The sequence below is a fragment of the Dreissena polymorpha genome, chromosome 6, assembly GCF_020536995.1.
Source record: "Dreissena polymorpha isolate Duluth1 chromosome 6, UMN_Dpol_1.0, whole genome shotgun sequence".
NCBI lineage: Eukaryota > Metazoa > Mollusca > Bivalvia > Myida > Dreissenidae > Dreissena > Dreissena polymorpha.
Window position 1 is genome coordinate 94863883 of NC_068360.1, and position 16003 is coordinate 94879885.

Genomic DNA, 16003 nt, shown 5'->3' on the forward strand with positions numbered 1-16003 from the left:
CCGACTTGTCGTGCCAAAGGGCGCCGCATTTCTGCAAGTAGGATTTTAAAAACACCTCTATTTTATAACAAAGACTATATGACCGGCCTCTTCTTTTATTAATTGCGAATTGCCATGCTTGTGATAACTAGGTGTAATGTTATATACTGCAACAACCATTTATCGAAAGGTTGAACCAATATTATCATTTTTAAATTAAGCTAGTACAATTGTAATCATTCCAGCGTTTTATGTGAGATCGGTGACGTCGGCTTATGTTGGTAAATATCATATATGAAGTCGCAAGATGTATCTATGTTCGGTTTATTATTACAAAGTATTATTTCTTAAATAAAAACATGTTGATATAATTACATAATAGATTGTATCGTTGATATGCTTATTTCAATATATTAAGACGTCAAAATAGATTTTTCTTAAAAACCTATGTAAAAAATTAACCAGTTGTAATATATTTTCGCGACAACATAAAAAAAAGAATTCGTGAATTGTAACCAAAAAAAAAGACGTTTAACGAGTTAAAAACAAGTAGTATAAAAGAAACACAATCTTGGTGATCATTCATGTGCTAGGCCTAAACAAAAAATGATAGCGCACAACATCTTCATCGACGGAATCGTGGAAAATAGGTCGGTGTTTAATGGCATGGCGTGTTGCTGAATAAATTAATGTATTGTTCTGCATGAGGACTTGTGCCTGTTCCACTGATATTTAAATCCATAAAAGGTGAGTTACCGAAAAGACTTGGAGAGTGTATGTACGTAGAGTGCAGTAACATTGACTGTCAGATGGTAAACACTGTAGCATATGGTAGAACCCACAGTCACAGAGTCAAAGACAATGGGAAAAATGGACCTGGAATGTCTTGCTTTGTTGTCAACACAATACTTCGAACAGGTAAAGTCATTGATATATTATCAGAACCTGTATATAAAATACACAGAATCATTGATACAAACATTTAGTTCAAAGATGTAACTTGGAGGCATTATTATGACTATATTTTGGTGGTCTATGATCTCTTTACTGTAAACATCGAGATACAGTAACCAGAAGTAAATATATATTGTTGTTTTTTTAGATATCTTACTTACTTTTATCTTTGCTATAGTTAGATTTCTTCTCCATTTTGCAATGGTGGACAGCCTGGTTGGACTTTCCCGTGTAAACAATATGCTGCCAGCATTAAACCTCAAACCAATATCGGACACCAACTTATTAATAATGGATTAGCGAGCTGGTGAGGTGATGGAGCAAGTTGCGACTAAATCAGCAAATATTGCAGCTAGCGAGGCTTTCTTTGATGAAATGACGTACGAATCTATTCATTATGATTATCATCCAGAGAAACCGACCATTAATATAAATATATTTGACCTAGAAACTACTGGACTCAGTATGCTATGATACTAACAATTGTACTTTTATAATTATGTAGAATCAATAACTGGTTTCCTACAGATATCAATCAGATGCCTCTATGATTTTTTTCTTCTATAAACAAATTGTATTGCCGGTAGATCAGTAGTATGGTCATTCACCTAATATATTCCAATGGATATTATATTATCTTAGGTTGCATTCTAAATGTGATATTACATATCGATATTTTACTATGTTTTCAGTTGAAGGAAGGGTACTACCGAAGATTACTCGGATAGTGACGGTGGAAGTCCAGTCCTATAATCAGTTCGCAACATACGTCACACCAACTGTGTCAATAAGTAACAAAGGCTTCACAAGTTACAGGCATTTTAATGACTGGTGAGACAATGACAGTCAATGGACAGGTGTGCAGCCAGGGTCAATGCGACTGGCTTTAAACACAAATGTTGCATTGGCTTGAAAAGTTTCAAGATGTTTGCTTGGTTTTCTCATAATGGTCGTCGTTTTGATTTTCCAATTTTTATATCGATATTGGTAAATGTTTGTGCAATTGATATTTTTTATGGTTTTTATAACGGTGCTTTTATCCATGCTTTATCAATATTCCGTGCATTATATCCAAAGTAGTCCTAGAAGCAAGCTGATTTAGTTTTACAATTGATTGGTGAAATATAAAATGCACACAACGCTATGGCAGATGTGGAAACACTTATACAGTTTCTCGAATTCGAGACTTTGTCTTCAAAAGATATAATTTCCTTAGATTTTCCCCATTGGCTGTGTCAAATAACATGGCGTTCAACAGTGCTAAAGCCCGGATCTATCCAACATGGAGCCCACTCATTTCGTGTGGTCTTATGAAGATGCATTTGGCTGAAAATATTGCTGGGTCAGGGCTAAAACGTGTGCAACTGAAAATGCTTAATTACCGGGGTGGAGAGGATTCAATACGTGATGTTTTTATTTAAAAACAACGCTTAATGCTTGCCAAGGGCCACTTATTCTTAAAAAGTATTAGATGAAGTTGTTCCAACAATATAAACGTACTTCAATGAAAGAAAGTCAAACCTACCTCATCTGATTTAGAACTAGTTGCATTGGTGATTGTAGTCACACTTTTCTGTCCAGCTGCCTGCACAAATATAAAATACGATTTCTATCTCTAAATTTCATTTTTTGTGTGCCAACGTTCTCTGACTAACCGTTAATTCACACAAACTCATGTGATCCAGGACAATAATCTTCTTCCGGCGATATGAACTCCTGGTTCATATTAGCAACTGTCTAGAATAGCAAATGGCAATATATAACACTTGGGTACAAAGGTAGTCCATATAAACATATTTGATATTTTTGCTATGGCGGCTCTTGGAGTACAAGTGCACCCGACCCCTTCATATACACAATCTCAGTTATCTTCATCACTAAACAGACGTCGTTCGTTACCAATTAAGGAAAGCGATGAATATATTCCATAGTCCTATAAGATTTTAGTGAATTATTTAAAAAAAATATACGGGTAAATTGCTGTTTTTACTTCGATTGAGGCTAATAACATGTCTCTGATCAAATACAAATGCTCAAATTATAAAGAAATAACATACAACTTATAAAAAAGATAATTGTGTATGGGTCATTTTTGCATACACGGGTGGAACTTGTAATTTTGAAAGACCTTACATAATAATTCAGATTTGTGTCATAATTGTTTTCACTCAATTGTCTAGGGTTGTATTTGTCTATCATCTACAATCACACCCTATACAAAATTTACAAAAAGTGTTAACAAAAATGCTCAAACATATGAGTTTATTGAATTTATTTTTCCCCAATTCGAGACTTTGTCTTCAAAAGATATAATTTCCTTAGATTTTCCCCATTGGCTGTGTCAAATAACATGGCGTTCAACAGTGCTAAAGCCCGGATCTATCCAACATGGAGCCCACTCATTTCGTGTGGTCTAATGAAGATGCATTTGGCTGAAAATATTGCTGGGTCAGGGCTAAAACGTGTGCAATTGAAAATGCTTAATTACCGGGGTGGAGAGGATTCAATACGTGATGTTTTTATTTAAAAACAACGCTTAATGCTTGCCAAGGGCCACTTATTCTTAAAAAGTATTAGATGAAGTTGTTCCAACAATATAAACGTACTTCAATGAAAGAAAGTCAAACCTACCTCATCTGATTTAGAAATAGTTGCATTTGTGATGATAGTCACACTTGTCTGTCCAGCTGCCTGCACAAATATAAAATACGATTTCTATCTCTAAATTTCATTTTTTGTGTGCCAACGTTCTCTGACTAACCGTTAATTCAAACAAACTCATGTGATCCAGAACCAGAATCTTATTCCGGCGATATGAACACCTGGTTTATATTAGCAACTGTCTAGAATAGCAAATGGCAATATATAACACTTGGGTACAAAGGTAGTCCATATAAACATATTTGATATTTTTGCTATGGCGGCTCTTGGAGTACAAGTGCACCCGACCCCTTCATATACACAATCTCAGTTATCTTCATCACTAAACAGACGTCGTTCGTTACCAATTAAGGAAAGCGATGAATATACTCCATAGTCCTATAAGATTTTAGTGAATTATTTAAAAATATATACGGGTAAATTGCTGTTTTTACTTTGATTGAGGCTAATAACATGTCTCTGATCAAATACAAATGCTCAAATTATAAAGAAATAACATACAACTTATAAAAAAGATAATTGTGTATGGGTCATTTTTGCATACACGGGTGGAACTTGTAATTTTGAAAGACCTTACGTAATAATTCAGATTTGTATCATAATTGTTTTCACTCAATTGTCTAGTGTTGTATTTTTCTATCATCTACAATCATACCCTGTACAAAATTTACAAAAAGTGTTAACAAAAATGCTCAAACATATGAGTTTATTGAATTTATTTTTCCCCAGGTTGAGACTTTGTCTTCAAAAGATATAATTTCCTTAGATTTTGCCCATAGGCTGTGTCAAATAACATGGCGTTCAACAGTGCTAAAGCCCGGATCTATCCAACATGGAGCCCACTCATTTCGTGTGGTCTAATGAAGATGCATTTGGCTGAAAATATTGCTGGGTCAGGACTAAAACGTGTGCAACTGAAAATGCTAAATTACCGGGGTGGAGAGGATTCAATACGTGATGTTTTTATTTAAAATCAACGCTTAATGCTTGCCTAGGGCCACTTATTCTTAAAAAGTATTAGATGAAGTTGTTCCAACAATATAAACGTACTTCAATGAAAGAAAGTCAAACTTACCTCATCTGATTTAGAAATAGTTGCATTTGTGATTGTAGTCACACTTTTCTGTCCAGCTGCCTGCACAAATATAAAATACGATTTCTATCTCTAAATTTCATTTTTTGTGTGCCAACGTTCTCTGACTAACCGTTAATTCAAACAAACTCATGTGATCCGGGACCAGAATCTCATTCCGGCGATATGAACTCCTGGTTCATTTTAGCAACTGTCTAGAATAGCAAATGGCAATATATAACACTTGGGTACAAAGGTAGTCCATATAAACATATTTGATATTTTTGCTATGGCGGCTCTTGGAGTACAAGAGCACCCGACCCGTTCATATACACAATCTCAGTTATCTTCATCACTAAACAGACGTCATTCGTTACCAATTAAGGAAAGCGATGAATATACTCCATAGTCCTATAATATTTTAGTGAATTATTTAAACATATATACGGGTAAATTGCTGTTTTTACTTCGATTGAGGCTAATAACATGTCTCTGATCAAATACAAATGCTCAAATTATAAAGAAATAACATACAACTTATAAAAAATATAATTGTGTATGGGTCATTTTTGCATACATAGGTGGAACTTGTAATTTTGAAAGACCTTACATAATAATTCAGATTGTTGTCATAATTGTTTTCACTCAATTGTCTAGTGTTGTATTTTTCTATCATCTACAATCATACCCTGTATAAAATTTACAAAAAGTGTTGACAAAAAATCTCAAACATATGAGTTTATTGAATTTATTTTTGCCCAGGTTGAGACTTTGTCTTCAAAAGATATAATTTCCTTAGATTTTCCCGATTGGCTGTGTCAAATAACATGGCGTTCAACAGTGCTAAAGCCCGGATCTATCCAACATAGTGCCCACTCATTTCGTGTGGTCTAATGAAGATGCATTTGGCTGAAAATATTGCTGGGTCAGGGCTAAAACGTGTGCAACTGAAAATGCTTAATTACCGGGGTGGAGAGGATTCAATACGTGATGTTTTTATTTAAAAACAACGCTTAATGCTTGCCTAGGGCCACTTATTCTTAAAAAGTATTAGATGAAGTTGTTCCAACAATATAAACGTACTTCAATGAAAGAAAGTCAAACCTACCTCATCTGATTTAGAAATAGTTGCATTTGTGATTGTAGTCACACTTTGCTGTCCAGCTGCCTGCACAAATATAAAATACGATTTCTATCTCTAAATTTCATTTTTTGTGTGCCAACGTTCTCTGACTAACCGTTAATTCAAACAAACTCATGTGATCCAGGACAAGAATCTTATTCCGGCGATATGAACACCTGGTTCATATTAGCAACTGTCTAGAATAGCAAATGGCAATATATAACACTTGGGTACAAAGGTAGTCCATATAAACATATTTGATATTTTTGCTACGGCGGCTCTTGGAGTACAAGTGCACCCGACCCGTTCATATACACAATCTCAGTTATCTTCATCACTAAACAGACGTCGTTCGTTACCAATTAAGGAAAGCGATGAATAAACTCCATATTTCTATAAGATTTAAGTGAATTATTTAAAAATATATACGGGTAAATTGCTGTTTTTACTTTGATTGAGGCTAATCACATGTCTCTGATCAAATACAAATGCTCAAATTATAAAGAAATAACATACAACGTATAAAAAAGATAATTGTGTATGGGTCATTTTTGCATACACGGGTGGAACTTGTAATTTTGAAAGACCTTACATAATAATTCAGATTGTTGTCATAATTGTTTTCACTCAATTGTCTAGTGTTGTATTTTTCTATCATCTACAATCCTACCCTATACAAAATGTACAAAAAGTGTTAACAAAAATGCTCAAACATATGAGTTTATTGAATTTATTTTTCCACAGGTTGAGACTTTGTCTTCAAAAGATATAATTTCCTTAGATTTTCCCGATTGGCTGTGTCAAATAACATGGCGTTCAACAGTTCTAAAGTCCGGAACTATCCAACATGGAGCCCACTCATTTCGTGTGGTCTAATGAAGATGCATTTGGCTGAAAATATTGCTGGGTCAGGGCTAAAACGTGTGCAACTGAAATGCTTAATTACCTGGGTGGAGAGGATTCAATACGTGATGTTTTTATTTAAAAGCAACGCTTAATGCTTACCTAGAGACACTTATTCTTAAAAAGTATTAGATGAAGTTGTTCCAACAATATAAACGTTCTTCAATGAAAGAAAGTCAAACCTACCTCATCTGATTTAGAAATAGTTGCATTTGTGATTGTAGTCACACTTTTCTGTCCAGCTGCCTGCACAAATATAAAATACGATTTCTATCTCTAAATTTCATTTTTTGTGTGCCAACGTTCTCTGACTAACCGTTAATTCAAACAAACTCATGTGATCCAGGACCAGAATCTTATTCCGGCGATATGAACTCCTGGTTCATATTAGCAGCTGTCTAGAATAGCAAATGACAATATATAACACTTGGGTACAAAGGTAGTCCATATAAACATATTTGATATTTTTGCTATGGCGGCTCTTGGAGTACAAGTGCACCCGACCCGTTCATATACACAATCTCAGTTATCTTCATCACTAAACAGACGTCGTTCGTTACCAATTAAGGAAAGCGATGAATATACTCCATAGTCCTATAAGATTTTAGTGCATTATTTAAAAATATATACGGGTAAATTGCTCTTTATACTTTGATTGAGGCTAATAACATGTCTCTGATCAAATATAAATGCTCAAATTATAAAGAAATAACATACAACTTATAAAAAAGATAATTGTGTATGGGTCATTTTTGCATACACGTGTGGAACTTGTAGTTTTGAAAGACCTTACATAATAATTCAGATTTATGTCATAACTGTTTTCACTCAATTGTCTAGTGTTGTATTTTTCTATCATCTACAATCATACCCTGTACAAAATTTACGAAATATGTTAACAAAAATGCTAAAACATATGAGTTTATTAAATTTATTTTTGCCCAGGTTGAGACTTTGTCTTCAAAAGATATAATTTCCTTAGATTTTCCCGATTGGCTGTGTCAAATAACATGGCGTTCAACAGTGCTAAAGCCCGGATCTATCCAACATAGTGCCCACTCATTTCGTGTGGTGTAATGAAGATGCATTTGGCTGAAAATATTGCTGGGTCAGGGCTAAAACGTGTGCAACTGAAAATGCTAAATTACCGGGGTGGAGAGGATTCAATACGTGATGTTTTTATTTAAAAACAACGCTTAATGCTTGCCTAGGGCCACTTATTCTTAAAAAGTATTAGATGAAGTTGTTCCAACAATATAAACGTACTTCAATGAAAGAAAGTCAAACCTACCTCATCTGATTTAGAAATAGTTGCATTTGTGATTGTAGTCACACTTTGCTGTCCAGCTGCCTGCACAAATATAAAATACGATTTCTATCTCTAAATTTCATTTTTTGTGTGCCAACGTTCTCTGACTAACCGTTAATTCAAACAAACTCATGTGATCCAGGACAAGAATCTTATTCCGGCGATATGAACACCTGGTTCATATTAGCAACTGTCTAGAATAGCAAATGGCAATATATAACACTTGGGTACAAAGGTAGTCCATATAAACATATTTGATATTTTTGCTATGGCGGCTCTTGGAGTATAAGTGCACCCGACCCGTTCATATACACAATCTCAGTTATCTTCATCACTAAACAGACGTCGTTCGTTACCAATTAAGGAAAGCGATGAATAAACTCCATAGTCCTATAAGATTTTAGTGAATTATTTAAAAATATATACGGGTAAATTGCTGTTTTTACTTTGATTGAGGCTAATCACATGTCTCTGATCAAATACAAATGCTCAAATTATAAAGAAATAACATACAACGTATAAAAGAGATAATTGTGTATGGGTCATTTTTGCATACACGGGTGGAACTTGTAATTTTGAAAGACCTTACATAATAATTCAGATTGTTGTCATAATTGTTTTCACTCAATTGTCTAGTGTTGTATTTTTATATAATCTACAATCATACCCTGTACAAAATTTACGAAATATGTTAACAAAAATGCTAAAACATATGCGTTTATTAAATTTATTTTTGCCCAGGTTGAGACTTTGTCTTCAAAAGATATAATTTCCTTAGATTTTCCCGCTTGGCTGTGTCAAATAACATGGCGTTCAACAGTGCTAAAGCCCGGATCTATCCAACATGGAGCCCACTCATTTCGTGTGGTCTAATGAAGATGCATTTGGCTGAAAATATTGCTGGGTCAGGGCTAAAACGTGTGCAACTGAAAATGCTTAATTACCGGGGTGGAGAGGATTCAATACGTGATGTTTTTATTTAAAAACAACGCTTAATGCTTGCCTAGTGCCACTTATTCTTAAAAAGTATTAGATGAAGTTGTTCCAACAATATAAACGTACTTCAATAAAAGAAAGTCAAACCTACCTCATCTGATTTAGAAATAGTTGCATTGGTGATTTCAGTCACACTTTCTGTCCAGCTGCCTGCACAAATATAAAATACGATTTCTATCTCTAAATTTCATTTTTTGTGTGCCAACGTTCTCTGACTACCCGTTAATTCAAACAAACTCATGTGATCCAGGACCAGAATCTTATTCCGGCGATATGAACTCCTGGTTCATATTAGCAACTGTCTAGAATAGCAAATGGCAATATATAACACTTGGGTACAAAGGTAGTCCATATAAACATATTTGATATTTTTGCTATGGCGGCTCTTGGAGTACAAGTGCACCCGACCCGTTCATATACACAATCTCAGTTATCTTCATCACTAAACAGACGTCGTTCGTTACCAATTAAGGAAAGCGATGAATATACTCCATAGTCCTATAATATTTTAGTGAATTATTTAAAAATATATACGGGTAAATTGCTGTTTTTACTTCGATTGAGGATAATAACATGTCTCTGATCAAATATAAATGCTCAAATTATAAAGAAATAACATACAACTTATAAAAAGATAATTTTGTATGGGTCATTTTTGCATACACGGGTGGAACTTGTAGTTTGAAAGACCTTACATAATAATTCAGATTTTTGTCATAATTGTGTTCACTCAATTGCCTAGTATTGTATTTTTCTATCATCTACAATCATACCCTGTACAAAATTTACAAAAAGTTTTAACAAAAATGCTAAAGCATATGAGTTTATTGAACTTATTTTTCCCCAGGGGTAATTTAGGTTAAAAGAAAAATCAAAATATGGGTCATCATAAGAAAAAATCACGAAACATGTTTCGCCTTCAAAGCCATCCTAAAATGTGTAATAAGACCACATATGGTATGAAGTTTATGAAAATAATACTTTAAATATTGCCCATTACAGTTGTACTACCTTAATGAGTTTAAAATTACCCAACGTTAAATGACTAAGAAGTTCATGTATATCGTAAGTTTGTTTTGTGCATGTATTATACCTCTACGCTGATATCCGCCTGATTCCTGTCATGGTACTATAAATCTACTCTCAGTATCTCAGTTTTCGTTAGAAATAAATACGATTTAACAAGACAACAATTTGCGAGCAAAATGTTGTTTATTTAAAACAAAATCAACATCAAAAGATCTAAATAGTATTTTACAAATATTAAGCGCGATTGTTCATGTCTTGATGATTGACCAGTCAAACGCCATAACAACATATTAATGTCGGCGTTAATATTATATGATTTGTTTTAAAATTAGAGGTAGAGGTATGTAACAGAAAAAAAAGGGTGCCAAATTGGTTTGTGTTGCATAGACATGGCAGTTACCCGTTGGGTTTCTATATGTCATATTAGAGTAATTTTAAAAAGTACCTTTTGTGATTCTTTTCTTTTGTTATATTCTTCGAGTGCCTTTGCTGCTTTATTCAAAGCCTTTGCTGCCCCAAACAAAGCCCTTGCAATGTCATCTTCGCCTACAATAAAGCACATACTTTTGTGCGTTAAAAATATATTGTCATGTTAATATTTTTTTCGAAACAACTCGTTAAGGTCGTTGTATATGCTTTAAAGGTTATTAAAGTCTGGTCATTCTCCAGACAATCTGGAAACGTCTTGCAAACAAGTTTAAATGACATTACCTTTTCTTGAAATCACAAGGTATAATTGGTAAAACCAATGATCTTGTTCATATAAAGTGTGATGTTTAAATTATACATGTACAGTTTGTTCGATCATATATCAGACAACGTCAATTATTTGTACAGTAAAAATGTAAAATACAAGCTCAATATCATTGTGTATTAAACGTGAGAACGGGCATATCAAGGCTGGGCAGTGAAATGGCTATTGTGGACTATTTCGTATGACTGTTACATAAATCTGAAAAAGACCAAAATGACCAATTATTTATACTTGTCAACGTATACTAAACAGTAACAAGAATCAATAAATTTTCTGCTTCAATACCTTTGCATGTGACAAATTGAACAGTGTTATCCCATCGATTAGAATGCAGTTCTCTCTGGTATAACAACTGGAATTTCTGCCTCACAACGCCAGCGATTGTCTTATTGCGAAGCGTTTGAGAAAGTGAAGAGATGACAGTCAGAACAGTCGGTACTTCGGCAAAGACGTAATATGTTTCCTGAAGTCCGAGAAAAAAATGCATAACGGTGTAATATTCACATTAGCAATATAAAGAAGTGAAACTCCAGCTGCTGGAGCAGTATTGAATTTTCATTAAAAACAATTAGCAAACCATATTAGAACGTTTATGTGTAAATAAATTGCCTTGCCCAAAAACTCAACCAATGCAGTTTATGAATGTATTTAATAGCGATGAACTGACGCAACTGACATATACCCTAACATATGCATCAACCTCTTGTTGTGTTGTACTTTAAGCTTGTCTTTTTGAAATAATAATTATAGAAACGGACATTATTTTAAAAAGACCACTGGTAATATTGTATTAAGATGAATGGCGACATGCACATACCTTTAAACAATACAGGTAATGTTTAAATAACAAACTGTTTCCTTTATTTGAATTATAGCTGCTTCGTTTTAAAATAACACATTGAATGATTAAATGACTTGATAAATTATAAATACCACTACTTAAATCGAATATATTTGTTTCTACACTATTTACTTGTCCCATTGTTAATTTGCAGAGTTTCAGTTTGTAAACGTTGTCTTCCTCATGAGGCTTAAAATTAATTTCGTTCAATGTGCACAAGGCGGATGACTTTAGGATCTCGGATGTCAGCTCACAATTGTTAGGTATAACCAGCAGGAATCTTTTGATAAGTTTGTTGTCACATTCCTCGCACCACTCATTAAACAATTGTTCCGCAGCTGGAATAAATAATTGCACAATGTCGTTAAATTACGTTTCAAGCCATTGATCGACAGTTCATTACTCCACCTAGTTGGGTTGTAATATATTACAGATATATCACTATTTAAAGTATGTGAATAAACACTTAATGCGTCTACTAAATTTAGGTAAATATGATATTATTTATTGCAGTGGTTATACCTACCTTCATATATCTTTTTGAAATGTTCAATGTGGGAGTAAACCAATCCATAGTGTAAGTCTTTAGTACTGGTCCGAATGCTCGAGTGTAGTTCAAAGACATCACATGGTGGCGAGTGAATACAAACTATACGATTATTGATTGCAAAATTTGTATTACAAGTCTGAGAGCAATAAGATTTATTTTGATTGTAAGATTGTCATGCACAAATAGTCATGCAACTTCTTTTCATTGTATTTTTACTAGTGCTTTGTTTGTTTTCATTAATAATTATTGCGCATTAATAGCACATGAAGTTGTAAACATCAGGCATTAACTTTAAGTTATTTTAACATGCGAACGAACGTTCCAAAATACTGTACCTATCATGATTGTTGCAATACACGTTACTATCAGCAAGGCGTCGCCCACGCTTCCAAACACTATGGCGAAACCGTTTAGTTCGGACCACTCTTTTTTGTTCATGTAAATAAACAATTAACATAAAAAGAACAATATACATTCGGCTTAAATGGTTATGGTATCAACGTTTTGTAAGAAATACATTTTTAAAAACTGGAACAACAAACTGTTTCAAATTTCTCCAACTTAAACTCAAACTAAAACGTTACGTGCCTGAAATACCCCCGGAAGGCCGCTTTGCCAGATAGCCTTTCCGATTTAACATTTCCAAATTAATATGCTATTATTAATAGCTGTATTTTATAGTTTTCAATATATGTCGCAGATAGAATTAAATGAGGTGAAGGGCAGCTAGTTTTAAAATATGGTGGCAAGATTTCGTTCTAGTTTGTGTATCATGAAGTTTCATACTGAAGTTTAACGGTATTTACTATTACGAAAGGCAATAATTCTAAATATATGGATACAACAGTTATTTTTCATTGCGCTTCATATTAATAAGCATAGCCGTCCTTGGAGGTTTCCAGTTGAGACATCTAATAATTTAAAATATATTGCTTGGACAAGATTTTTATTAATAAATGGTTTAAACAAATATGGAATTATCGTTAGTGTATGGCATTTTCCCTTTATAAGATCTATCCACATGTGATGTTTCAAGTTCATACTTCACATAGCTTTCTGAATGTATAAGGTAAAAGTCCGGACAAATAACACGACGGACGAACGCAGTGCTAGACACGCGGACATCCTGATTCCACTCAAATTTGGATGTGAAAATGTTAATACTAGAGCTTTTCCATATACCACACACTCGATGTGTGGTGTTGACGAATAATATAGCTCCATTACAGACGACATTTTCTAGCCTTAACATTAAACCTAAAACCTAATTCTTATACAAAACATTATTGGTCGTAATAAGCTTTGTTTTAAAATGAATAAATCACATTCTAAAACTGTTACAATAACAAAAACAAATATTGACAATATTGCTCTCCACCTGTTCATATCATATATATAATTAAAAAATGTTAAATATTAACATTGAAATATCAGCATAAGTCACGTATGAGGCGTATCGAAATAGATACTACTGACTAAGGTAAGTTGATATGGATTATGCACCACTAAAAATATACTAATGTTTGACATGTGCACGTGATTCAGATCATTGAATGACAATAGTGGATCTTATGCAAGACACTATCGTTTGGCTATATACAATTGGCTAAATAATATCACAACTCATCCAGATATAAGTATGTTAAAGAGTCGCATTCTGAGTAACAATGTGTTTAATGTTCAAACATGGGGCATGACTATGGGTAACATATTGTATCGTCCCCTCACACTCTCATCTTATTTAAATACATCATGCAGTTTATAGTCATAGCTTGCATTAAAACAATATATTGTCCTGAACATGCCAATTAAGAAATTACACAAGTTTGACAAAGGAAGTTGTGGGAAACACTGTTTTCTTATCTTAACTGCTTTTCGGAAGAACTTAAGATTTTATGATAACATTAAAAGCTGCCTCCATGAAGTTGTTTCGTATACACTTTGAACTGATAATGTTTTTTTCTACTTTCAACCCTTCATGATATGACTGTAACGGTCAACGGGTCATCTTACAGATACCGAAACGATGCATATTAAAGACTATAGCACGCATATATTGCCGCCTTGGAATAAGCGAAAACTTAAATTGACCTAAATAACTTAACTAACAGAATCAGTGAGCGCATTAGGTAGAAAAAAAACTAATTAAACTTCTTTTTTTATACGTTAAAATTGCATATGCGAATGTGTGTCGTTATTGCTTAAAAACACCTTTAAATTGTTTTGAGAGCGTCTATTTTTATTCAAGCCATAGGTCTATGGTTCATTTAAATATCCGTCTGCATTGCATGTATGCATGATCATTTGTTATTTAACAACATAATTATCTCACGTGTCGTTTGCCAGGTCACTTCTACAACTTTGTCAGAAATATACAAGTATTTTAATCGAGCATACGAGTTGTACACTTGTGATAACAACAAATGTCGGTGTAGACAATATAGGAAAACAATACAATGTTTATGGTCGAACCACACATTCAATTAATAATTTAATAATAAGTATACTATACTTCGTGCTGGAATCAGTACCTTCTTCGCATGGAGTAGTAAAGTCAACGATGCCCATCGCCATACTAACTATGCAAACGCCAAGAACCAATGAAGATATGGTCCAACATCTCGTTTTTGTTGAACAGTCTGTGTTATCAGAAAATTTAAAGGCAGTTACACTTATGCAATTGCAATCATATGAGTAGACGTATGTCCCCAAAATACGAAAATAACCAAGACAATATGCTTATATGATACTTTTAGCACGCAGTGATTACTTTTTTATTCAAAACATACGTATGATTTGTAGTTAGACTGTAACCCTTCTTAAATTTATAACCACAATCGCTAAGTCTCATACAAAGGGCATTACTAACTAAAAAATTTAATACGAGTAGATTTCTATAATGTTTTACAATTTTCAATTAATAAAATAGATATCATGTTGATTTTCAAGCTGCTTTATCACAGATGGTGAGGAGAATACGAATATGAAGCCAACAATATTTGAAATATCAGAAAGACTATAATGTTCGCTATATGAGTTTATTTTTTTTTTAAGTGTTACCGTTGACGCTAAATTTAAATCTTCTTAGACGTAAGGGTATTATTATTTTTAGTATAAATCTTTAAAGAATACTTTCTCCATAGCTTGAAATGTATATATAAATATATTGCATTTGTGTAAAACAATTAACAATTAATTGAGTGCTCTTACGGAGATTCAACTCGTGACCTTCTCGTAAGCGGCAAATGCTTTTACATACAGGTTAGACCTTTAACAACAGTGTTCATTTTCAGTTCAAACTTACTGTTTGTTACAAATATGTCTCCGGGCGTCATATTGCATAGTACATGTAATAATCCCATTATATTTTCTAAACAAAAACTAGTTCTAAAACATTAAGGTTGAACAAATGTATCGAGACGCTTTTTTAATTGACCTTAAATTAATGTCCTGAAATGACAAAACGAGGAAGTCCAGAACTTTGATAATAAATCGACTATGATATTTAAAGTAGTTGTGTTTAAACGCATTTTTTTTTCGTAAATTTAAAAACAAACTTTTGTTTTATCAGTTTACCAATATTTTACATACCATCTTAAAGCAAAATGCGTTAGCGCATTTATATTGAGAATCGAACATCGCGAATACTCATTTACAGTTACAGTAACATGTTTGGCGAAGAGATGGTATAAGGTGAACAAGCATAAAAACAGAAGCAAATGTCATTTTATAGTAAATTACTTGTTGTTTAAATATACGACATTACCTTAAACTATACATAAATTTAAAAAAGGATTTTACAGTAGTTCATGCAATACAGGAATCATGTCAC

The 16003-nt window shown here is 33.4% G+C and overlaps 1 protein-coding gene across 30 annotated transcripts in view; it reads right to left on the reverse strand.

Moving 5' to 3' along the window:
* LOC127834861 (uncharacterized) overlaps positions 1-16003 on the reverse strand; it is a 296874-nt gene that overhangs the window by 3440 nt on the left and 277431 nt on the right. Inside the window, exons 5-16 of one of the 30 annotated variants that reach the window (XM_052360947.1) lie at positions 14703-14810; positions 12507-12596; positions 12148-12270; positions 11754-11959; positions 11066-11243; positions 10472-10572; positions 7984-8043; positions 6879-6938; positions 5775-5834; positions 4670-4729; positions 3565-3624; positions 2459-2518 (exon numbers count right to left, since the gene is read on the reverse strand). In XM_052360947.1, the coding sequence (XP_052216907.1) occupies positions 2459-2518; positions 3565-3624; positions 4670-4729; positions 5775-5834; positions 6879-6938; positions 7984-8043; positions 10472-10572; positions 11066-11243; positions 11754-11959; positions 12148-12270; positions 12507-12596; positions 14703-14810 (1166 nt within the window). Of the gene's footprint in view, positions 1-2458; positions 2519-2588; positions 2671-3564; positions 3625-4669; positions 4730-5774; positions 5835-6878; positions 6939-7983; positions 8044-10471; positions 10573-11065; positions 11244-11753; positions 11960-12147; positions 12271-12506; positions 12597-14702; positions 14811-16003 lie in introns of all 30 variants that reach the window. The other 29 variants (XM_052360948.1, XM_052360953.1, XM_052360952.1 and 26 more) reach the window with 29 other exon arrangements.